Here is a 26,454-nt window from a genome sequence, read left to right as displayed (position 1 = left end):
CCTGCATGAAAGAAATGCCTGGCTTGTAGAAGTTAGCCTGACTTCTCTGCAGGAGAGGGGCCGAAGACCACAGGAGTTAATTACATCACTAGAGAAGGGTCACTTTTCATTTCCAGCAAGCCCAACTCTGACTAAATAAATAAAGCTGAAATGGGAGAGCGATGACCACAATAAGTAGCCGAAACTCCACGTGATGACAGAGAAATGATTTCCCACCGCCACCGCTTAAATATAACTAAGGTGTTCTGTAATTTTACTTCCAGAAGCCAGAGGGCTTATTGTAATCCTGATAAATTATAGCAGCAGAAGCAGGAGAGAAGTGGGACAGAAGAAGGGAAATGTTAATGCAAAATATAAAATTGCCTCTCAGAAAAGAATGGGGAGAACAAGCGAGCGGTTTGTTATCGTTTATTTTTCTTCAGCGTATCATTCAGTTTCAGCTGTCTCCCATCTCACGCAGATCTCCACCATTTCTCAGAACCGTCTCTCGATGGCATCTCATTCTCTTCCTGTCTTTCAGCAGCGTTTCATTATTTCACTGTCCCTGAAAGGGTCCGGGCAGGAGGCGGAGGGGAGAGGGAGGCGAGGGGAGAGGGACGAGGCTTCGCCCCACGTGTCCGCCTCATTTAAGCAGTTTGCAAAACCGGGGGGGGGGGGGGGGGGGGGGGCGACACGACACACGTTGCAAATAATGTTAAATGTGATTAATCTCCCGGATTCCTGGAAATCTGACATGCATGAGCTACAGCGAAACCTCTTTTATTTCGCCATGAAATGCATTTGCATAATGAGAAAGAAAATGTCCTCTGTGCCCTAATCAACTCTGACAGGTCCTGGACTCCCAAATACTTTTATTTACGGTATTATTTACTCCAACCCTAATAACCGGGGAGGCAGGCCCGCGGCTCGCTCCGTGCGGGGAGAGGGGAGGAGGGCCGGGCGGCCGACGGGGCACCCGCGGCGGGGCTCCGCGCCCGGCGGAGGGGCCACAAAGTTTTCGCCGCGGCGCCGCGCTCCGCGCAGCGCGGGGCGGGGCGGGGCGGGGCAGCAGCCGCGGCCCCGGCGGGCCGTGCCGCGCCGGCCGGAGGGAGGGCGCTGGTCCGCGGCCGCTCGTCCCCCGCGGCGGCGCCCGGCGGCTCACCTGCCCCCGCGGGGGGGTGCCGGCGGCGGCGGCGGCCCCGCCAGGGCCCGCCTCCCCGCCCCGCTGCCATTAGCAGAGATTACCCTAAACACTTGCCGGTCGCCGCCCGTCTCCCTCCAGGCATTGGCGCGGCCGCCTGTCAATCAGGCCGGCGCCCCGCCGTGCCGGGGCTCCGCCGTGCCACAGAGACGAGCCGCGGCGGCGGCAGACACAGCCCCGGAGCGGGGCCGCTCTGCGCCGCGCGGGGCCGGGCCCGGGGAGGCGGTGGAGGATGGAGGAGGAGATGCAGCCGGCGGAGGAGGGGCCCAGCACCCCCAAAATCTACAAGCAGCGGGGCCCCTACAGCGTCCTGAAGACCTTCCCCGGGAAGCGGGCGGCGCTGGCCAAGCGCTACGAGAGACCCACCATGGTGGAGGTGCCCCGCGGGCGCGGAGCGGGGCAGCCCTTCCCGCACGCCGCCGCCGAGCCGCTGCCCTACGCGCCGCACGGCCCCTTCCCCAACGGGCCCGCCCGCCCCGCCGCCGCCCCCGGCGCTGCCCAGGGCCACCCCCGCCCGCCGCCGCCGCCGCCGGCCCCGAGCTCCTCGGGCCGCTACGGCCCCTGCCCGGCGGCGGCGGGGGGCGGCGGCGCGGAGCTGAGCGCAGGTACCCGCAACTCCTCCGCCGCGCAACTTCGCGGGGCACTTTGCAGCAGGCGGGAGCGGGATGGCGGCTGCGGGCTCCCCCCCCCCCTCTCCCGGCGGGCTGGCGGCGGGCTCGGCCCCCCGCGGCGTCCCCCCCATCGGGGCTGGCGGCGCTGGGCGCCCCGGGGCTGGGCGCGGGGGGTCGGGGCGAGCGGCTGGGTCCGCCCGTCGGTCGGGCATCGCTAAAGTTCCCGGGGGCGGGCGGGGCCGCCGTCGGGGCCGGGGCCGCTGCCCGGCCGGCATCGCCCCGGGGCGGCGGGAGTGGGGGCGGGATGGTGGCCGGGGCCGTCGGGGCTGTGCCGGCAGCCGCTCGCGACTTGGCGGGGCGGGCGCCCGCCGGGCGGTTCGCACCTGCGGGAGCGCCGCCGCCGCCGTCTGCGGGGCGGGGGGGGGGAGCCCCGGGCCGGCCGCTCCGCCGCGGTCGCGGCCGGGGAGGGCGGCGGGCTGGGGCTGGCTGCCGGAGGGAGCTGCTGGTGATGGAGAGGCGGCTGTTAAAGAGGTGGTGGTTTTAGCAGAAAGGATATAGGTGGGCTGCTTGCCTGCACCGTTTTCGTAAGATGCAGCGAGGAACAGGAGATCGGGTTATTTTATTATTTCTTTTCTTTAAAGGTGTAAGATACTGAGATGCTGAACGCATATCTTTCTTCTAGTGGTGGCTTGGAGTTAAAAACCACGTAGATCTTGATATGCAGCCTAAATTTGGCATCAGGAAATGGGAAATTGCATCTTTAAGCAGAGTACAATCAAAAATGAATTACAATAAATCCTATATAATTGCATAGGTCATTCTCTTTAATGAGATTTTATTAACCTGACTGTCAAGCTTTTGAGTCAGGCAGATATTTTATCTTCTTCAACTGATAAAAGTGTCAGCTATAAACCACCATATAAATATTCATAAATCTACACATCTGTGGCAGCCTATCAGCATCATTCTTTTGGACATTAAAAGCATTCTAATTACTTTCTGTCTAGCAGAGCTGAAATGCTGCCTGTTATAGTATGTGCTTGGCAGGCATGATTGCTTTTGTTTGCCATCACAAATAGCAGCATCCTATTTTATATACTGATGGTCCAGAATATATTCAGGGTTTGACTGAACAGGATGAATATTATGAAGCACCATCTGGTTTTGATAACATCGGGTATATTAACTCATCTGTTAATTTTTGACACATCATTGATTTATTTATTTAGAAAAATTGGATCCTGTTTTGGTATGTTGCTGTTTGCCTTTGTAACAAATGTGATGACATTTCCTTACTAAACAGGGAGATATGCTAGTTAATAGGATATATGGCTATGTTTTAATGCCTGTTTTCACTCAGAAGCAGCCATGGACTGGATGAATTTATCATGTCTTGTTACAAATAATTCAAGTACTTTACCAAAAAAGTTTAATACTTGAAGAGATTAGCCTGAAAATTCACGGCTCTGACGCATAGTCCCATAATCCGTGGCAGAAGGTCATGTTTTCTTTTTTCTCGAAATTACTTCTTATTTTAAATGTCCAAATGGTGGTGGTATTTCAGTGGGGTTTTTTGTGGCCCACAACCAAAACACTGCTGATAAATGTGACACCTACCTTTCTTTACAGAAGCAGATTACACCATGGAAAACACTCAGCTGTCTGGTGGATGATCTATGAGGCCATATTCACAGCAAAGCCCTCTGGGCTTTGATGAGCAGAAGTTTGGCCTTTCTCCTGCCTCTGTAGACTGTACTAACCAGGAGCTAGAGCAGGCTTCAGAGTTTGTCATTGATTTCAGTTCTGTGCTAAAAAAGATAGTTAAGGAACTGCTGTTTGTGCACTGAATTTCTGTGAAGTCCCTGCCCCATCACCTGCACATCCAAGCTTTACTTTTACTTTAGGTTCCTATATGGGTCCCAACATACCCTTCTCTCAGCTAAGACTGAAGTACCAAGCAAAACAGAACGGAAGAAAACAAACCAAAAACTTGCTATGGTGTGCCGAAGTGGGATTTTGTACAAGTAGTTACCAGAGGCTGGTAAAGCAAGGAGGCGTTGTATTCCCTGAGGTGCGGGTGCTTTGCTGAGCTGTGCACCTATCCTTCCCGCTCGATGGTGGAGAAACACCAGGTGCCTTCTGTTGGAGGAGGCGTAGCACCGGTAAGCTGAGCAGGGAGCTGTCGAGGGTGAGCTCGTTGGGACCTCAAGGCTGTCTGTACGTGAGGTACTTCCATCCCACCATCCAGAGCTCTGAAATCCTCTTACCAAATGTGTGAGCCAATTTAACAGCTCAGGCTGCCGCTGGGGAAACAGAGCTGGGGTTTTGCCCCGGGGGAGTGGGCCTACTTGTGTGTGCTCTGTGCATGGTCACTCTGCGCTTTGCCCAGCACCTGCAGGGTCTCTGCCCACCCAGCTCCTGGGTTCCCCACAGCAGCAAGGGGCACGGGCCGGGCCCTTTCCAGAGCACCTCTTTGCCAGAGGTTTATCTCACAAGTGGTGGGTGTCATGGGGGGGGGTGAGGATCCTTCCTTAGCAGGTATCCAGCTGCAGGTCCACTGGGTTGTTCTCCAAAAGGCAGACAGTCACCATCCATGACTTGCACAGTTTTCCCACTTAGCTTAGACGTAGCACTAGGCGGGTGCTTACTTGAATGAAGGGTTGGAGGGCTGTAGATCACAGTTCTGTAGGGATACCTGTTTTGTAAATTCAGTTTGGGAGGTTTCCCCTCTTTTCACTGATACCCCTTCACTTGTGCAGGCAGCAGTGAGCAAGCTGACTAGTAAAACACCATTCCTGGGATGTCTAACTCTGTGTTAGCAACTTAAACACTTCATGCGGTTGAGTCTTAATCTTCAGGCATGACATTTCTGGCCCCTTGGTATTCAGAGCACCAAGTTTGCTTTTGAGAGTGGGCACCTAAAACACAGGCGCAAGTACGGATGCTTCCATGTTTTTGAAGCATTTCCTAATGGTTAGAGCTTTTGCCAAGAATGAATGCTTTCTTCCTCAGTCCCTCTCTAAGAGACCACCCTGGCCTCCAGACTCGAGAAGAATTGCAGGAAGAGGCGTTGTGGGAAGGAGGAAAAGCAGGTGTTCTCCACCCTGCGCCATGGTGAGGAAAGATCTAGCTCGAGATCCCATCTTTTAGGGAAAGATCCTGCATGAGAAATGTCATCTTACGATGAGAAATGTCGAGCTGCACTGCAGCACGAGCCTTCCCTTTTTCTCTAGTGAGTAGTGGTTACTCTGACCACTGCTGCTGCAGAGTAAGCCACACAAATGGACACATCCAAAGCACCAGCAGATACCCATTTTCTCCCGTAGAATATTAATTCTTTATTAGGCTATTCAGATTTTCCTGGTATGAAAAGAATGTTTGTCTTTGGTAGCATGTGCATTAAACAGTGTCATAGTCCACCAAACAAACTCCTTTTCCGTAGGAAAGCATGATGTAGACCTTACAGTGTGCCTTAAAATGTAAGATGGGCTTTCATGGAAAGCAGAGAAAGAAGAGCAGAGCTGTCTTAAGAGGTGTTACTCCATTGCCAACAACCTGGCATGTTTAACAACCAGTTAATCAAGCTCTATCATGTCTGGACAGAAGAAAGTTTTTAAGTGAACAGAGAAGGTGAAGATCATCATTTTGGCCTTAACCAAGAAGTTAAGAACCCTCATCTGAAAGTGGATCTATCAGTACTAAAATGGCCAAACACTTGTAGTTGTCATCCACTGGACTGTCTTGGTGATCTTCATGCGAGATGCCCAAGAAAGCATTGCTTAGTCATGGGGGGTGTCAAATGCTCTCGATTTTATGACTCAAGCATAGGTATTTGCAGCACTGTTCAAATCTAAAAACATAGTTAAAAGGTTTATATGGATGGACAAAGCCATTTCGGGGGTACAGAGCTGCTGCCCCAGGATCTATAGTAATAATAATATGATAATAATCCAACAAATAAACACAAATCATCAAGTGAGAGGACTGAAACACTGCGAGGTGAAGAGTGAGATGATTGAAATTGCTAAGGAACCTGGACTTTCAAATCTTGCTGAAAATTAAATACCAATGAATACATTCCCCACAGGGGAGAATGTATGGTATTCAGACCCGCTCAATAGTTACAAAGATGACTCTTTAAACCATCTGCGCAAGATTACAAAGGAGTCTGTGGAAAAGGCACGACCTGCATCCAGAGCCACTGAGACCCAACACAATGCCTTATTCATAAACCTGTCTGGTCTAAGTATTGAAAAGATCCTCAGGTGTAGGAAAAGCTGATGTAATACCTGCTAACCTTTCCAGACATCTTTTCTGATGCGTCAGTGTAAGTCACCAGGTTGAGTTTCAGAAGTTTGCTCTTAGCAGTTGGATAGCTAAGAAGCTCCATAGTTCAGCATCAATGAGAAAAAGATATAAAGATGAATGCTATATCGGGGAGTTGGTACCTGATTTGCCATATGATGGTGTCTTCTAGTTGCTTGCACTCTCAATCTGGTTAGGAATATTTATACTTTTAGCAATTTAATCCTGATCTATTAGCACTTTATGGGCCTGATCTGGCAAGTCCACCTTCAGGCAACAGTCTAGTTAAAGTTGATAGAAGTTCTGTAAGACTAAAGACTGCGGGGTCTGAGACATTAGAATTACATGGTTGCTGCACATTGTAATAAGGAGAAGGAATATCACAATAAGACTTTAATAAACTGTTTACACTGTTTTAGTCCAGTGCAGTCATTTCAACAGAGTCCTCCTTTCCTAGAAAATATATACATTATATTAAATCAATTAAGAATCATAGATCAGTGATTATTCAGTAGTGTTCACATAAAAATATCTTTTTGTCATTTCTTGGTGATGAGATGTTGCACAGTCCTTGCATTTCTAATTACAGTCCATAAAAGCTGAAATCCCAATTTCTACGATATATGCTAAATGGGCAGCATTTGTTTTTATTTTTTTCTCCATCGCAAGAAATGACTGTAGTTACCATTCTCATTTAGGGTTGTTCAGGCTGTGGGTACGTGTACCGTTACTGGTGTAGAAGTTGCTTCAAAGTGGTACCTGCTTCAGCAAAGAGCCAGATGTTTCCAGAATGTGTGCTGAGAGCATCCCTCGCTATTGCTGCCCAGTGGTACCCACAAAAACAGCATTTGCGAATATTTTTGCTAGCATTTCAAAATAGCCCTGCTTTGTCATGACTTTCATTTTTATATCTTCGAGTATGGGTTAAAGTTAAGAAGAAAACAGAAATTGCTGTTATTGTGTCTTTATAGTAGTTCTGATACTGAACTGAAGATTAAATCAATACTGTCATTTCTGTATACAATTTCAGTTACATTTTAAGCCATTATCACAGTGAATGTGCCTAATGCATTCAATTTTGCAACAAAACTAATCATTAATTTTATCTTTACTGATGTTAGTATGTATTATAGCATTCTTCAGAACTGGTATTTGAGATGTCAGGTTACTTTTTGCCATATTTTAGGAGAAACCGTAAGATTAGAATAACATATCTTATACTAATCTAATCCTTTTTAAGTTGTTCCATTCATATTTTGTCCCCTTGCAACAAGGATACACAAAGAATGAGTAACTGTTTTGTCAACAGGGACCATAATGATTAAAATAAAACCAGTAAATATGACTTCAGGTCTGGAATCGGATTATAGGATTAAAATGAATGAAAAACTGCTCTGTAGTAGGATTGCAAAGTTCCAATCAATACCATCCTGTAATAATTTTAAAGGGAAAATGTGGGAAGTAAAGAAATAAGGTAAAGAAAGCACAACTTAAGGTTGTTAGTGATGCTTGAGTTTCTTGATTTTCTTTTGATTTATTGGTAGGTCCCAGCTAGAAAGCTGCAGTGTCACTGGGGTTCCATGCTTTTGATTTACATTGCATCTGTTCTGCTGGGTTATTTTGCACTAGCATCGTAAGGCTTAAAGACGGATGACCTTAGGTTAATGCAGTAAAAGGGAAGGAGGGACAGCAGGTATGGAGGCTGCAGAGCACCTGGCACTGGCACCCACTTGCGAAGGGGGCAGCAGTGCCTGTGCATTTCTGCCCTTTTGAGTTTGTAATGTGGACGGAGGGCATTGCTTAACGTTTTGCATCAAAGATGTGTTGGAGAAATCTGCCCTGGTTCATCTGAGCCTATCTACAAGGGTGTGGTACGGCTCGTTAGCACAGGAGGCTGATTGCGAGGATGCTTTAAGTGGTCTTAGGGCCACCCCAATCCTTCACGTGCCGGTGGGCTCTCTCCCTTTGGCCCTGGGCAGCCTCCTAGCCCAGCACTGCGCCTGTGCTTATTCTGTCCGCCTCATGTCCCTGTTCTTATGTTTGAGTCCTCGGGAGATCACATCCTCGGGTTTTGTGTTGGGGAGGTCTCCTCGGCCTGCATTCGAGAGTGAAAGCATTTGTATGCTGCTTCAGCCCTGCCCTCTTTGCAGAGAGCTGGAGGATGGTAAAAATGCAGATTAGCGTTGTTTCAGATATTCTTCAGGCCAGCTCTACTAACCTCAGTATGAAGTAGATTTTCCACCAGAAGGTGTATCTTCTGGTTCATGGATAAGTACCGTAAGAAGTGCCACCTCTTAAAGAACTGAATTCGGAACGTTTCTGTTCTTTACGTATTATCAGTGTGATGAGGCTATGTTTTCATCTCTAGTGATGAAGTTAAGATAGATGAAGGTCTGGGGTGCTTAGTCTCATGCATCTGTAGCAGGTTGCCTTTTCAAAAGTAAATGCGTTTGTCGCTTTCTAAAAGTCAAGCCTGCCTGAGAAGAGCTCTCCAAAATTGGCAGCGCTTAAACCTACCAGTCTTTTTTTTTTTTATCTCATGCAAAATGTTAGTTCCATCTTTTTAGACACCTAGAGGAACTCAGCTAGGAATAAGCTAAAAAAATTTTAAAAGGCATTATTTTTATTAGGAAACCTAACAGGTTGTACCATAAATGTCTTGGTCATTTTCCATTTGGGTCTGAGAACTGTTACAGCAGCTTGAGCTATATATACACTCAGAAATGAACCAGTCTACTGTGTAGGTTTAGGTTGTAGCTGCTATTGCTCCCTGAGACGTGACACCTCCTGTCGTTAGAGGCAGGGCTGACTAGGTGTGGCATGGCATCCTTATCCTGCTTCCAGAGCCGAGCTGCTGCCTCCAGAAACTGCTGCACAGCCCCACACAGAGTTTCCTGATTATGTCCAGAGCAGCTCAAAGAACTCAGCGCTGCTCTCCACTGCGTGATACTGGCCTACCCACAAACTCATAGGAGGTCAGCAGGACAGAAAAAATTCGTCCTCTGATCAGAGGAGCTTCACGTTGTATGTTTGATGCCTTTCCTTGGTGTAAGAAGAGGGTTTTGTGCTTATCAGTCTTGGGGTTGTTCTTGGACATATCTGGAACCTAAAGCAAAAGGAAGACAGAAGCGAAGTCCATAGAATTGGGGGTAGGTCATATGAAGTGTCCTGTGCCCAATGTCAAGTGAGTGCAGCAAAGATGAAAGGGAGAAAAAACAAAGCTTGGAAGCCTTGTTGGAGAGGAGCAGTGCATAGGATGAAGGTGTAGTGCAGAGTCCTGCAAATACATACAGGCAGTGCCCACCAGCAGCTTGAAATAGGCTTCCAGAGAAGTACTTACTTGAACTTTTACTTGTAGCAAATTTTATGGAAATTGTGTTTTCTTCCCCATTTTCCTGTCTTAATCCCTCTGAAAAAAGATGGCAGTAAGCAGTGACTATCATCACAATGCATTTCTGATTAACAGCAAGGGCACAAGGGCACTCTCAAAATAGAAGCAAAGTCGGGATTGTTTTAAATCACAGTGTTGCAGAAGTATTAAAGCAGAAGCCATAATTTTAATGTGTTCAGAAATAAAATGCATGCTACTGTAAACGGTTGTGTACATTCATCTAGCTGCTACTGCCTGGCATAACCTTTTGCATTAGGTTTCTGTGATTCATCTTTTCTTTTGTTTCAGAGAGTCGAATGATTCTGGATGCCTTTGCCCAACAATGCAGCCGGGTTCTAAGTCTCTTAAATTGTGGTGGAAAACTGCTGGACAACAATCACTCTCAGTCCATGATTTCTTGTATAAAGCAGGAAAATCCAAATTATAGTGAAAGACAAGAGCAATGTCAGCTTGGGAAAATGGTCCATAGTCAGACATCAGACATTTTAGACATAGAGATGCAGTATATGCAAAAGAAACAACAAACCTCAGCCTTTCTGAGAGTTTTTACCGATTCCCTTCAGAACTATTTGCTTTCTGGGAGCTTCCCTTCTCAGAACACCTCATCAGTAAATGATTTTAGCCATTTGGCAGATGTGGATCCACTTTCAACCTCTCCAGTGCACACTTTAGGTGGATGGACATCTCCAGCAACATCTGAATCTCATGGTCACCCATCATCTTCTACACTTCCAGAGGAGGAAGAGGAGGAAGAGGAAGAAGGTTACTGCCCTCGGTGTCAAGAGCTAGAGCAGGAGGTAATTTCATTGCAACAAGAAAACGAGGAACTTCGTAGAAAATTGGAGAGCATTCCAGGTAAATAATCCCCTGCTGTCAGTGATAAAAATAGTTTGGGTAATGGTTTGCTTTAAGTTCTAGTCATTTTTTTTAAGGTTGCGATCATAGTAATCAAACACTGGAATTTGTCTCCAGCCAAAATTCCTGTAGCTGTGCCCACTGGAAAATTATCTGCCGATACTTATCCATATGAATCTTGAGTCCTAGACTAGTGAGCTGTGTTCAGGATGGGTTATGTTTGTAATCCCAAATTCCAAACATCAGGTGGTTTGTCACAGTAATTCCAAACATATGCTTTTATACCTAATTATCTGTCTTGTTCTTTAAGTGACATTACAGCTTATAAACCTAATTCCCTTCTGGGGCTCCTTTTTGGTTAGTTAAAGAAACTATGCAAAGTTACATCCATACTTTTAACTGAAATAGATTTGGTTTTTACCTTGAACAGTATCTCTTAGATTGCTGTTAGCTCAGTGAGAAGCATAAATACATCTCCTCCCATTCATCTTCAAATAAAACCTGAAAAAAAAGCTTGACAACAACTTCTTCAGCAATACCTAGCAGCCACTGGGAAAGAGAAAGCAAACAGAAAAACCCAATCTAACAGAAACCCACTTTGTGAAAAATTTCTCTTGCCCATTTAAACTTGGGATTTCTCACTGTTAAGGTGCGCCAAGATACTTGAAGAGTGGTATCGGATCAGAACAAATATCTTGGACCCATATCCTCTAAACTTTAAACACAGACAAAAATGCATCTCAAATAATAATACTAAAAGCAAATTGGAATTTAGCTAAGAAAGTAAGTATACAACACACTTCTGACATGTATAAGCGCTCAGGAGCTGCACCTTTGCTAGCTGAAGTTTAAGGTGCTTAGGGTAGATCCATGCACAGTTAATTGAACTAATCCCTAAATGGCAGACAAGCACAGATAATATAGCATGGACTGCAAGAGAGAAAATGCTTCAAAACTGCTAACTATGCAGAAAGGAAGAAGGCCGTAACCAGCTGCTGCCCCAATACGTAGGTGCAGTTGCAAAATCTGAGCAAAAAGCAAGCAGCAGTCTTCATAATTCTCCCCAGCTATCAGTGATGTATTATGCATTATTTGTATTACACTGTGTTTTTCTTTGGTGCATTGGTCCCTAGGGGTACCAGCAAATCCCATAAGCAACATTGTTCAGTGCAGAGAAAACCCAAAATTTAGAATACTTCCCCCACCCCTCCCAAAATCTGGAGACACCATAACTTGTGCACTCTCGCTGGATTCAGTAGTGGTTCATACACCATGTGGAAACACACTGTGACAAAGGGAATCATGTGGACTTCAACTCCTGTTGAGTCCTAGCTTCAGGTGTGTAAGATCAAAAGTGATCATTAGGGTCTGTAACCTGACCTACAGCTTTCATTCAGTCACCTATACTGAACCCAATAATCTTTTTGACTTTGACTGAAGCATAGCTTACATTTGACTCTAGTAATATCTCAGAAGGCCTCCAGCCCTGAGTTGGAGACTCTGGTGAGCAGTGGCTCTACCTCTTACCCTGACACTCAGCTCCAGTGGTTAGTTACACTGGTGAAAATGTGTGCCTTATTCCCTGCCTGACTATCTGAAATCAGCTTCTAGCCATTGACTTCTATGGTGTGCTCTGCTAAATGAAGTTCTGTGTAGGACTTGGTGTTTTTTCTCGTTGAAGCTACTTCAGGATTGAAAGCTGACTTAATATCCATCTTAGATAAACTAAGCAAACAGAGCTGTTTAAAACTCCTCAAATGAGTTGAACCCTTCTTTGCAGTACTTTTCTCCCATTCTGCTCATTTCTTTAAAATTTGGGCACTGGAAATACATGCAATATGTTCCTATCTGCCTGAGTGAAGGTGAATAGTCTCTTTGTTCCCACTCGTAGTTGCCCTGGTCATTTGGCCATCGGTCATACCGCTGGGCTTCTTGTTCTGCGCACATTTCTTCCTAGACGTGCGTACTTTGTATTTGGCTGTGTTCGTTCACTAAGTGATCCGGATTGCTTTGGCTGCCCTGTTTGCCCACTGTTTGCTGGTTCACCAGTTTCTGTATCAGACGGGATTTTTTTGATTGTTTTCAAATTAACTGTGTGATCCTGGTTAGAAATGTTGAATGGTATTGAGGCTGCTGTCAGGCCCTGTTGAGCCTTGCTAGTAACACATCTATTCATGATGATTCCCCCAATGACAAATACTTGAGATGTCAGTAGCAGGTTCTTAATCCGTGTATGCTCTAGTCTACTGATGTTGTAGGTTGCTGCTTTTGCAATCAGCTAACTCATGGTAGTAAGTTAAATGTCCTTCAGGAGTCTAGGTATATTACATCTCTTCAACTTTTTCAAGCGAACCTATAATCTCATCAAAGAATGACAGTCTGGTTAGTTTGACAAGATCCACTTTCCATAAGACCATTTTGACTGGCATTAATTATATTCATATTCTTTAGTTCTTGAACTAAAGTTCTTGAACTAACTTTTAGTTCTTGAACTAATTTTAGTCAATTGAATCCCGTTGCATTTGGCTGTATTTTGCTAGGATTAATGCTGGGCTAAGCAGCCAGTATTTACCTGGGTCATCACAGTCACCCTTCAACTCCCTTTTAAAGAGAGATAAACATACATAAGCGTAGTCATTTTCCACCCCCCAGGAGTAATGAAACACCTTGTTAAGAGTGTATGAAAGGAAGCAGACAAACATAAAACAAATGTGCAAGGACGTATGACTTCATCAGCCAACATAAAATTGTCATCAAATGCATCTGCTGTGGTCTGGGTGACATATACAGATAGGTCTAAAGTGACCCAGGTGTGTGGGGAAGCGTTAAGAGCCACAGAAGGTGTCCTCGGATTCTGCTTTGTGGTGGGACAGAGATCTGAGCTCCCCAGGCAGTCCCACAGCCACCATTGAGCAATGTTAATCAAAAATCAGCTAAAGGCGATGTCTAATTATTTTTGTCTCCAGTGCTGATTTTGCTCCGGTGAGCTTCTGCTACCAAAGAAGCTGGCAGAATTTTTTCTGTGATTTGAAACGCCCAACTCTGTATGTAAACAGGCGGAACGCTCATTCGTTGAGCATTTTTTTTTGCCCATCAAGACATTGCGTGCCTTGGGAAGGAGCCAGAAAGCCCTCTGCAGAGGGCTTCAGTGTTGTTTGCCACCATCTTATCACATTGGAGTCATCTTGGAGCACAAACTTCCTTCCCTACTCGTTCATACATCTCATGCTGGGCATCAGGCCAGGCAAGGTGATTAGTGCAGCGGAGAAGCAATGGTGGAGGCAGCTATATGAGTGTGGAGGCTGCCATACTGTCCCATCAAGCTGCTGAAAGAGCGTGGTTTTTGACATAGTGGTTTTCCCACTCATCCTTGAGGGAGCTGGGCCAGAGTCGCTCGGTGAGGCTCACGGGGGACCCCGCGGGGCGGTGGGAGGTGTGCACTGTGCCCTCCCTGTGGGCGCTGAGGCTCCCACTAGCAACCCTGTCAACAGGAGGTAAAAGCACCAAGCCCTCCCTTCTGCTCTGTAACCATCTGTGAATTATTTTATCCTTTTCCTGAAATACTTTGCATTTCTTTTTTTTTTTTACTTTCCATATGCAAAAGCCCTTTTAAAATCCATGAGAGTTTGCAGTCTAAAAATAGTTACCACTGTACATCTCTGCCTCTAGCTCTGCAAAGCACCATTTGCATGGCTCACAAAGAGACTACCAGGAAGAAGAGTGTTTTCTCAGCAGATGTAAAGGCAATGACTTTTTTTTAACAAATATTACACAAAATATATCCTCCTGCAGCTTTCAGACACAGAAAATAAGATCTTCCTGTTTTCAGGACTGTGCCCCATTGCTGTAGAAGCCCTCCAGTCCTCTAGGATCTTTTTGCCCATAGCCTAGCATCGCTCTTTGGCAGATCACCACTGGAGAAAAATTATTACATGAGTGAAATATTGCATATGTTTTGGTTGTTGGGGGTTTTTTTCTCAAAAAATACCCGTTTGATTTGACTGAAACAATACTTAAATTTGTGTGAAATCTTAATTGTTTCAGCTATGGAATAAATGAAGAAAAAAATTCCTATTTCAGTGCTTTGGTTGTGGAGCAATGTGACATCTTGCAAATTGTGCAGTTTTCCCCAACATTTATTTTTTTTAGGCAAAACATTTTCAGTTTTCAGTCCAACTGAAAAAAAGAGAAACATTTTTGCTCAGTGTGTTATTTTGTCTTGTTTTAAAAAATACTTAAAGATTAGGTAGTTCCTGGAAGGAGTTTAGCAAACTTGTCATTGGCTCTTTAAGGTTTTGAGACCATCAAGAACAGCGCAAAGTAATCCATCTATATGAGGAGAAAAATGTCTCCTAATCTTTTTCGTCTATATAAAAATTACTAGAGCTGTGATACATTCCCAATAGTAAAATTAAAGACTTATTTGTGAGACTGCACGTAAGACCTGGATTTAGACTCTCTAACATATAAGGATATTAAGCAGTTCTCCTTAACTATTGTCAGCAGGATTTTTTCACAGCTTTTAGCGTAAAAGGGAGAAAATATTTCCAGGTGGTTAAAGTGAAGGCCAGGGTCGTGAGTGAGGGTTTGCCTCCTGGTGCTCCAAGCTTTGCTGCATGGTTTCAGGCCAACCAGCCTGAAAGTAGTGAAAAGGCATAAATAAGTAAGATGAAGCAGCGTGTGATAAATACAGTAATTATTCTTACCTCATTAACCCAGCAGCAAAAAATACTCTAGCAAACAGCAGAAGGATGGGGATGGAAAACCCCCTCAAATGTAGAGAGGTGATCACCTACAGAGACAACATCCATGGTGGCTGCAAGTAGCCAAAGGAAAGTGAGATTTGCAGGTAGAGTTAATATCAATGTAATTGAAAAAGTCAGACAAGTTTTCCAGAAGGTTTTGTGTGCCCAAGGCTTGACTCTTTTCCTGACTATGTCGGATGATCTAATAAAAGATATTACTTTTCCCTACAAATCCTGTCTCCTTTATACTTTCAGAGCATCGCGTTTCCAAAGAGCCTATCACAGCAGCAGCATAGATAAAGCAGCCATCAAGGGTTATGATGAATGCTTTTTCATGTCCTTTTTTTTGGTCCTTTTTCTTGATGTTCACATTTAACCACTTCTTTGGTTTCCCTTGATGTTCTGGATGTTTTGGTCTGATCTCTGGCCTCGTTCTGCTGTTCAGCTTCAAAGCATGAAGTTACTTCGGGAAGAGTGAGCCTCAAGCGCGGTTGCCCAGTGTTTGGCACGAGAACCCCTTTGAATTTGCAGCATGGCTTTGCTTGCAGCTTGGGGGTGCAGGCTTAGTTTGCTAAACTAGCCTGAGTACAAAAACTTACTGAAACACATAACGGCAGCAGACCAGGGCTTTATTAATCTGTTTTCTCCGCGCTTCTGGGTAAACATCCATGAGAATTTGGGGGGACAGGTTTCTTAGCCTACCTTGGGGAGCAAGAGCTGGTGGGAATTCTGCGGGGAGCTGCAGTTCAGCCTGGCGAGGCTGAACTCTTTGGTCTCAACTTCGGTTTGTGTTTCACAGATCAGCATTTGGCATTTTAGTCAGACAAACTGCTGTCCCCGCTCACCGGGGGCTCCTTGGTTTCCCTGTTAGTTATCAGCAGTATGAACGTGTAGAGGGGTTTACAGGGGAGGTCCCTGCCCTGAAGACTTCACGGCTGAAAGGGAGGACAAGAAGAGGTACCTTCTACGTACCTTCTATTAAGTAGAAGGAAGGTGAGGGAGCAGAGACAAAACTAAAAGCCACAGGAGCATGTGGCAGCATCACTTAAATGAGAGATGCACAGCTGCCTTGTTTTATCTCTTTTCTTCTGTTGTTTAGGCAGAGGTGTACATCCCAGGGGTGTATGGAAGGGGCACATTCTTTCTTCTTTCTGGAAGAAATATTTTTGCAAAAGAAAATTAAAAGAAATGCAATGGCTTTTCAGATGCAGCTTAACAGAAGTAAAATGGTTTTCCACTCCACCTGGAAAACACAACCAAGAGGGATTTTAAAAGTAAGGGGATATTTGCTACAATTTTTTCTCCCGTCCCTGCGTTTGGCAGACACGTAGGTCAGTTTAGCCAATCTTTAACACCCTTCCGCGTGTAATACCGATTTTTCTGATTTCTGCTGGCTGCTCTCACTACAAATGGGTGCTGGTTTTATTTTACCATCCAGTTACAAACATCCAAATTTGTAGGGTCTTGAGTACTGAGATCAGTTCCTCTTTACTAACCCCCATCTCTCCTTGCCCTTCGCTCTTTTTCCAGCTCATCGCACCCCAACAACTTGTCTTCACGGCCTGTCCATGCAGCTTTCGCTGGCTTTCAAGCTGACTATTGAAATAAATGAGTGTATGAGCTAAAATAATCCAAGCCGTGTTATACTGCACACTTGTCCAAATCTCAGGCAGAGAAGGCATCTCCGTTAATGTTTTAAGAAATTCGCACTGCCCTCTAGTTCGTTAGCAGGTTCCCTATCATTTGTTACATCTTTTGACAGTCGAGCATCAATTTAGAAATGCCCTGCAATGAACTTGGAGTGAAGCATCACTCAAGGTCAAGCGAAGGAGGACGCGTTGCAGTGCTGAGCCAGTCTTAACTGAGCAGGGTGGATGTAGATGTACACGCTTCCCAATTCCTCTCCTTGTTGGCGGGTCAGAAGTAAATGGTCTTGAGTGCTAAGGGATTTGTCTTCTGCTGTACAAAACACCAGGAGGAACACTAGTCAGTGTCAGCTACAGAGCACAAAATCTCATTAATGAACAGAATAACCACATTTCTTACTGTCTGCTTATGGGGCCAAGGCCACCGCAGGGAGACACGCAGCCGAACCGAGGGTGAGCCATCCTTTCTCACTAGGGCTGTCTGATGCTGTGGGAGAAGTTGGAGATACACCTTATTTACATTGGAGATACGCCTTATTTACAGCAAGCCCAAGTATCTCTTCATAGCACTGTGTTTTGGCAATATAAACAGCCCTGGAGTGTGTTACACTGGAGGCCACATTTTGGGGAGGATAAATGAGAGCCCTCATTTTGACAGATACCAATACAAGTGATTGTGGCCCAATAACATTTATAATGAGCAAAAACCCAGCCCAAACCAATAATAGACGTGTTCTTGGCACTTCATTAAAAGCTGGAAACAATTATTAGAGCCAAAGGTTAAAAGAAAGAAAAAAAGAGTGGGTGATAATTGGGAAACATTAAAAGGATGTTGTTGAAGGCCCCAAAAGACTATCTAGGAGGAAAAGGTTCATGCTGGTTACAAAAACAACCAGCTTAGAGGGAAAGAGAAGGAGCAATTAGAAGCATAACAAATGGAGTAGGGGGGAGGTTGATGGTGATGAGTAAAAAGCAGAGGTTAAGATCAGTGGAAAATTAATAATTAAAATTAAACCTGGAGCACTCTGTCAAGGAGGCATTCTTCCCCTGGCAAATTAAAGGAAAAATATGGCATCCTAGTAACAGTGTCGGACCATTATCAGATGGAAATGGTAGGTTTTGCCAAAAACATGGAACTGCTGATTGAGTATTTCTGTTCTGGTACTTGTGAAGTGTAAAATGATGCAGTCACGCCAATACGATGATGATGATGGTAAGCAGGTGGAAGTATTTTCCGGTTCCGCCATAACTCTGGGGGTTAGCACGCGTTCAACAGCGGCTTCGGGTGAGACTGCAACCTCAGCTGTCTGCCGCAACTCCCTCCCAGTGTCGGGGCAACTGAAGAGCTTGTTAGTCAGCACCAGAATTGCCGGCCTTTTTAGAAATGATAAAGAGATGCTGATTCCAGCCCAGGTTGTAAGACAGAGTGGTTCAAGAGCGGACTCAGGAGTCCCTCTTTCAGAGACCGGCATCACCAGGAGAGCCGCAGCACATGCCGCCGGGAGCAGTAACTGCTTGAGCACACCAGCTTTTCATCCATAAGTACACATCAACTTATTACCAAAAGCATTAGGCAGCTGCTACCAAAGCTTGATGTTTTCAAAATCGTGAGATTTGGACAACTCACTTCAGGAGCTAAAACAAAAATGAAGGTGGACAAAGAGGACTCTGACTGTGATTTGCTTTATGTTTTGGAGTATTTGGGACACTCCCGAAGACTGAAAGATGCAAATACTGTATGTTTGGGTTTTTTTGAAGGATACATGAGGTGTCCCGGATGATTGTAGGCTTGTTGGCCTGATACTGAGCCCAGACAAACTAATTGCACGGCTGATGGCGGCTTCAATTAATAGAGTACAAAAAGAGAATAATGGAGTTAGGACCAGGCAACATCTTGCCAAATTATGGTTTTGATGAGATGAAAAGTTTGGTTGATGAGGGTATTGCAGACATTCAGGGTGTTACATAACACTGTATTGCAAAGAGTGATTTAAAAAACACAAATATATTTGTATTCAGGAAATTGCCACAATGCAGATGAATTTCTGGAGGGATTGTGTGTGAAACTGTTCACAGCCTATGTTTTTAATACTTTCATCAGTGAAAGAAAGCAAACAATCATTGCTCACAGCTTGCAAGCGGTGCAGAGGCAGCAGTGAGTGAGGAAGATGAGAGGTGACAGGCTCAGCCGAACGCAGTGCAGCGTTACCACGTGTTGAGGCACAGAGAACATCAGCTCTGCTTGGTTTCAGCCCCTGGGAAGCGGACACTGGGAAAGGCTTTTGGAGGACACGGTGGCTTTCCGGCTGAGTATTGATGCACAGTATGCCCAAAAGGGCTGGCATGGTCTTTGGATATACAGACATGTAGGTAGATGTAGGGACTCTGCTTTTAGCGCAAGCCCAGCATCTTGGGAAGGTCAGTGTTGAGCTTAGCAAAGACAAGACAGAGAAATGACTTCACCACTAATTACAAGTACGTAACAGGTGAGAGGCATTTTCCATTTCTTTTCCAAAGATTTTATAAAACTCGATTGAAGGAAAACAAAATGCAGGCTTGAAATAAGGTGTAGGTTTCTGAGGGTGAAATGGCACACGCTGTAACAACTAGCCAGGGGTAGAAACTGCATCGCTGGGAGATGACAACTTGAGTTTTACTGTGCTTCACCCGCTCATGCCGTCTGGTGCAAAGAGGATTTAGTCTGGGGAGTTGCTGCGCTGTGCAGCAGGTCAGCCTGAGAAATCACACCCTGGCTTTTGTCATCGGCACAGTCGGTGGCCACCATGCCATTCAACAGTTTATTAGAAATTAGGATACTCTGCAGAGAAAGCGGTGACAAGCTATGCCGAAGAAGCACTTGTTACAACATACAGATGCCTAGAATAACAACGAAGTCTTATAACTTGGATCAATAAATGGCAAAGACCTGCCACCTCTTATGGGTGTCCTGCTTAGTCACTGCTCAGCATCTTAGCAAGACCAGCCTTCCCCGGCGTGCTGAGTCCCCTGTAGCACCTCCTCCTCGCCCGTTAGCTCCCGCAAAGATCTCACTCTTCTTTTCACTCGCTGCAGGCCACGTTACTGTGCCACTCTCAGTGTCTCTTCTGAGTCACTGGCGCTTTCAGAAAGTAACGGCCATGGAAACTTCTTCCTAATGGGCAGGAAAATTACTGCCTCCCTGCAGGCTTTCTACTAAATCACAACAAGTGTTATTTCAACATTAGCGTCTTTCCCATTGGTTACAGTAGGCACAGATCCCTCTTGGTGTTGTCAGTGATAGTGGATACATGCATAAGCCTGCAGAGAATCCACTCTCGGGGTTATGATCTTGTTAACGCTCTAGAGACCACATCAAAGTCAAAGAAATACAAAATAAATAAGCTAGTAGGTTTAAATGATCTTTCATACTCACAGTTGGGAGCCACGTTGCTCTTACAAAGTTACATTTGCTGCAGTGTTTGAAGGAAATGGTTCCTCTTACCTCTTGGCAAAGAAAGTATTTGCAGAGCCGTAAGAGTGACACAGAAGCAAAACCAAACCTTTGACTCTCGGCCTCGTGCTGCCCTCTTTGTGGCTTCCTTTAGGCTTTGGTTAACGCAGCAGCCCAAGAACCCTGGCTTTGCAAGCAGCATCTGGTTTTTGAAAGGCTGAGGTTATTTGTACCAAAAGCAAACAGTGTGATGTACGATGGTTTTACAAGTCAAAAGCGCTCAGAGTCCTCCAGTCACTAGAATGATAGCGAAATCATACAATTCTGTGCTTGAAACGTTACTGCTTTTATGAAGATAGAAGTATAAGTATTTATAAGCTTCATCCCGCTTTTAGTACCTTCGTATTTAGAAGTATCTATAAGCTTCAGCCAGCTTTTAGTACCTTCATATTTAGAAGTATCTATAAGCTTCAGCCAGCTTTTAGTACCTTCGTATTTCTCACTGCCAATGAGAAAGCATTTTATCAGCAGAATACAGTTAAAGTAGAGCTGTACTTCATGTGCTGGGGACACAACAGGTTAAATAGTTCCCTGTTGTCTTCTCACTTGTGCCCCATCCCTTTAGAATAACATAGGTAAATACATCTTTGGCTAGCCTGCAGTGAAATTACTTACTGTGGGTAAAATACCATCCTGCTGTGAGATCAGCTCCTAAAAATTAGAAATTGTTGATGCATTATATTCTGTTCGCTTTCAGGCCCCACGTTGTTCCACGTAATTACAGGTAATAGTACCAAGTATGGCTGAGAGCCATCAGGTCATCACCAGGGACTTTTGCTGATAGAGATAACCAGAAAAGCAAGTGCAAACTTCGCAGACTGTTTTGAGCACAGCTTCATGGGGACCAAAGAAGTCTAAAGCTCCCAGGTACCGCTGATGCTTCGGCAACTGTGTCCTCAGTGAGCTTGTTAAACAAAAAGCGACACATTTAGACAGGCCAGGAAAGGGATACTTTGCACGTAGCTCTGATTTCCCAAGTATCGCTCAACTCTCCTCCGAGTCCAAGTGTCAGGCATCTTTTTTTTTCAGGCAGTGGTACAATCACCCGCCATAGCACAATCACCCCACATAGCCCCTTCCATCCTTGCTGTCACCTTGCAGGAGATCCAGGACCTCACGGGAGATGCTGGTTGTCCGTGGTAGCTTCCACCCAAGTGGGAGTTTTTGCTGACCTTGTCACAGGGTTTCTGACGCTGCCTGGGGCAGCGAGCCTTCTCGATTCTTGTGCCTCTTTCCTGGACACCTACTTAATCACCGAGTAACCTGTGCATGGGTTTAAACCTAGTTTAACCTTAGTTTTGGACATACCAAACAGCAAACACACACAGAGGATAAGAAAAGGATCTCAAAAGACAGACTTACCCTTCAGCCCATCCACATGGAAAAAAAAAAAAAAGAAAGTAAAAGTGTTTTGCACTCTGTCTGCCTAGACAGGGGCATAGTTGCTGTGCAGTGTGAATGCCCAGGAAGGGGTGAGAAAAACCTGTAAATCCTACCTTGAGACATTCTCAGTGATTTCAGTGCTTGCTTTCAGATTCCCAGCTGAAGACAAAGCCCAAAACACTACATTTTTCCAGGTGTAAAGGCTGAATGCCAAGAAATAATTAAAAAAAAAAAAAAGAAGGAACACTGAAATATTTTTTCTGGATTTTTAGCTGAAGCAAAGATTATCTTTGAATATTTTACGAAAACAACCCATATGAAATGTGAGAGTGATAGGGTACCTTAAAAATGATGCTTCTTTAGTCTTGCACAAGTCAGTCGTAATGCTGGGTTAATATCTGTTTAATTCTCCTAAGGTGTTCCAGGCTCAGGCGAAAAGCACTGTATCTCAAAAATACTCCAGAGTTAATCAGGGATGTGGCAGCATCTGCTTAAGAGAGACCCATAATTGAATCATCCCTAATTAACCTATCACCTCAGCAGAAGGGAATAGGATGTTGGTACCACCACTGAAATGGATGAGAGTGATGGGAATGGAAAGGGGGGAGGATGAGGGAAAGAGAAATAAAGCAATTTGCCTAACACCTAGTTTTATAATAAATTTGGGAGGAGGGAGGGAAAAGAAATTAAAGTATATGAATCATTAAATCTGTTCAGTATAGTTAATCAGACTGCAGTTTCAAAAACATTTGAGCATATTTACATGTTAATCAGTGCATGATTTAGGTCCAAGAAATGTTTTCTCCTTTGTATGGTTTGGGCTGTTTACAGTATTTACAGATTTTTTTCTTATTATCATTACTGCTGACCTAATTTGTATTTGTAATAATTATAATTTCAAACTAGGAAAAAAAACCTTTGAAAACTAGTGGGCAGAAAATAAAAGTAATGATGTCAGAGATCTCAGCATAAGAAATACAACATCTGTTGTATATTTATTGAATTAAATGACTGCACAAATCAAAATGAGAAGTATTTCCTATTTGAAATAAATCTCACAGACGTATAAAATAGATCCTGAAGAACACTGCTTGATTTCATATTGTTGTTCTATTTTGTGCTAGATAGCTAATATACAGTAATTGCAATTTGTTTCATGCAGTGCCCTGCCAGACTGTTTTAGATTATTTGAAGACTGTACTTCAGCATCACAACCAGCTTATGGTACCACAGCCAACAGACCATCCGACTGAGGTAGTATACAGTGAAGACAAGCTACATCTCTTTATGTTTGACAATTCATTGAAAGCATGTGGGCAAATAAATCAGTAGGCGCTGGAAGAATATAAGTAGTAGGAAAAATATGTAAAATCTGTTATTAAACTGTCATTCTTAGGTACAGTAATCCCCCAAATGGAGGAGACTCGTCACTAGTATAATCTAGAATGACTTTACTGAGCAGCGCGTAAGTCCCTCCATCGGCACCAGCTGCACTTGCCTTGCTTTGCGTAATTTTTCTCTCACCTTTCCTCAGAAACATCACTTTTGTGGGTAGAATTTAGGCTAGGACTAGCCTGGTGAAAACTGCAGCTGGGTGACTGACGGTGGCTGCACGCGGCTGCTGCCAGTGCAACAGAGGCTGCAGCCCGTGCGTGGGGGTACCGACATGTTGTGTGTATGGACACAGGCACGCGTGTGTATACAGTTAGCATAGCTCTAATGCAGCCCTGAGATGGTTAACACTAAAATACACGTTTCCTTCATTTTGCAGACAGACCCAAATACAGGCTTCTGCAAGTCTTTGGAGTGCTCTTGCTTTTCAGAAAGCATCCCAAACAAAATGTTGAGCGTTGACAATTTTATACTTGATACGGAGTTTGGGGATTTTTGTAATTATGATCTGTTTAAAAGTGCTGCAGTGAAAAAGAAGGAAATTTAAGTCCTCCCCTTCTCTGGAAGGTAGATGTATAGATTTATAAGCTCTAGTGTAACTCACATTAATTTTGCTCCAGTGTGTTTCTATCCAGGCTTGTAAAAATGCCTCAAATGAATGGGTTTTGTTGAGACTTTTCTAGTTCAGATTGTCTGTATTTGAGGCTCTTGCTATGCAAGTTTTCGTATATGTAGTGTATACATGTCACTACCCATTATTCACGCAAACAAATTCAGAAGAGGGAAGACTTTGGTCTACTCTGACCTCCTTTTGCACATAAATTATATGTAGTGCAAGCCTCATGTAGTCCAACTTACTGTAGTTTCACTGAAGATGCTTTGCAGCAGTTCAGGATGTGCATCACTTTGGTCCTCCGTTCAGTTTTATCCTGTGCAAATTGATATATACATATATATATATATATATTTGTATTTATATATATCATTAGCTGTTATCACTCAAATATATTCCAAGGATTCATTTTCCTTTTTTTCATGCTCTTTTACTTAACTAAAATTTTCAAGCACTGTAAAAAATGAGGCTGTTCTGTAACGTCCCACATGGAATAGCTTGTCATGATGTGACAGAATTTTTTATTCAATTAAACACATAGATGCTAATCTTTTATTCATAAGCTTAATCATGTACAAATACAAGCATGAACACATTTGTACTTTGGTTCTTCCTTCAGGATCTGCTTATTTCGTTCCTGGAAGGTTTTATGTTTGTTTTAGTTTAATGACTGCTGGACACACCAAACTGCATCATGTATTTACCAGGAATCTTTTGCCCAGAAGTGCTTTACTTTCAGAGGAAATAATGAAAGTGTATCTGTAGCAGGAACCCAGTAATTGTTTAGCAGAGTAGCATAACACTATATCATGCCTTTGGAGAATAAGGAGGAAAAATATTCTAAATTTCAGGGGGAATAAGAGAGAAGTGTAATAAAATTGGGGCTGAGGAAATTATGCAAAATTTATTGCCTTCTCCTCAGTTAATAGTAACGTGAGCTCTCATGAAATTTAGATGTTGGGCCTTTCTGCACCCTATTTCCATCCGTGCAATACATTTAAACACAGAGGTAGCTTTTAGGATAGCTTGCTACTTAGCAAAGTCATATATGAGCATCCATCCCTAACACACATGAGCACGCCTGGAGCCTTACACTGTGCCGTTACAGGCTTGCATTGCATTGCTCCTGCCTGCCAGGGCACAAAAGCAAGGCAGTGCCTACAGCGTTAGCTGCAGCTTGTACTTTGCACCGGTATCACTAAGAAGGGTTCTTGCTTCACTACAGTTTTTTTTACATCAGGAAAGAAGTAGGTTTCAGGAATCTAAGGTAGGAAAATAATTAGCTTTATGTAGAAGGGATGCTGAGCTCACTGCTGAAAAAAATTAGTATCAATGTGGGGATCAGATGGTCCTGTGTATTACCTTTGTGATGGAACAAGACAAGGAAATACTACTGTCAGCGCTCACTGAGATGGAGTGGTCACAGTTGCTTCTGCATAAGAGCATCATACCCCCAAAGAGCTTTCCATGCTGCCCCCCTGCTCTTCCTCCTTCCCTGGCCCTCTTGCCACCTTGGCAGAGGAAAAGGAGCTGGGCTGGATGGAGGAAATGTTCTTCCCATAGCAGAGCTCCTCAGCTGTACTATTGGCTTCCCAGGGACACGTGTACCTGGCAAAAACTAAAGCAACTTCTTGCGTCATGAGTGGAGGTATGTCGTGGTTTAGCCCCAGCCGGCAATTACGCACCACACAGCCGCTCACTCACTCCCCCCCAATGAGATGGGGAGAGAATCAGAGAAAAAGGTAAACTCACAGGTTGAGATAAAAACAGTTTAATAGGACAGAAAAGGAAGAAAATAATAATAATGATGGTAATGATAAAGGAATATACCGAACAAGTGATGCACAATGCAATTGCTCACCACCCAGTGACCGATGCCCGGCCAGTTCCTGAGCAGCAGCCCTGGCCCCCCGTTTTTGTTCAGCGTGACATCATATGGTATGGAATATGCCTTTGGCCAGTTTGGGTCAGCTGTCCTGCCTGTGTCCCCTCCCAGCTTCTTGTGCACCTGGCAGGGCAGTGTCAGAAGCTGAAAAGTCCTGACTTGGTGTAAGCACTGCTCAGCAACAACTAAAACATCGGTGTGTTATCATTATTATTCTCATCCTAAATCCAGAACACAGTACTATACCAGCTACTAGGAGGACAATTAACTCCATCCCAGCTGAAACCAGAACAAGGGGGAAGAATTGACCCTGGCCCTTTTACAGTAGTGGGAGCGGACAAATGAAATGCAAATTATAGACATAGTTGGACTGTAGGTAAAGAGTTTTTTTCTTAGGGGTTACAAGCTTGGATTTACAAGCTAAAGGATTGAGATGTTTTGGGGAAAGGATAGGGGCTCATCAGACAGACGAAGCCTGTCTCCTCCTTTGTATTTTGGCTTCCTTTGCAGAGTTTTGCATTTGCTTGTGGGTGCCTTTCCCAGCAGTTTGTACCAAACCAGCTAGGTTTGCACCGAGGCAAACAAGTAGCAGACAGTCACACAGGTTCAGCTCCCAGTGATGCTAACCCCGCCGTAGGAGGTGGTGGTATCCTAAATCATACAAACAGATTCTTCAAGGACCCTTTCATCATGGTCTTCACTAAATTCAACCTTCCACGTATTTATCAAACTTGCAAAAAAATTAAAAGCAAATACCTGAGGAAAAACCTCAAAGATGCGCCCAAGCTGTCTCCCAGGATGCTGTAATAAATATATGAAAGGAGGCAAGGGTAGTCCTTAAAATAGTTTTCAGGTATCAAAGATCTGGAAGCAAGGAGGAGAACTTTGCAACAGAGTGCAGCATGCGGGTGATTGCCTCTGTTGAGCATGAGACCCTTACTTCTCTAGTTCACTGTGA

General features: G+C 44.6%; 1 protein-coding gene across 1 annotated transcript in view; it reads left to right on the top strand.

The window, feature by feature from the left end:
• Window positions 1–1,412: 1,412 nt before the first annotated feature.
• BEND4 (BEN domain containing 4) overlaps window positions 1,413–26,454 on the top strand; it is a 29,685-nt gene continuing 4,643 nt past the window's right edge. The window contains exons 1-3 of the mRNA XM_059818138.1: window positions 1,413–1,785; window positions 9,776–10,342; window positions 22,769–22,860. Coding sequence (XP_059674121.1) covers window positions 1,413–1,785; window positions 9,776–10,342; window positions 22,769–22,860 — 1,032 coding nt within the window. The remainder of the gene's footprint in view (window positions 1,786–9,775; window positions 10,343–22,768; window positions 22,861–26,454) is intronic.

This window comes from Gavia stellata, chromosome 5 (genome assembly GCF_030936135.1).
Source record: "Gavia stellata isolate bGavSte3 chromosome 5, bGavSte3.hap2, whole genome shotgun sequence".
Taxonomy (NCBI): Eukaryota; Metazoa; Chordata; class Aves; order Gaviiformes; family Gaviidae; genus Gavia; species Gavia stellata.
This window is presented reverse-complemented; position numbering and strand designations above follow the sequence as displayed.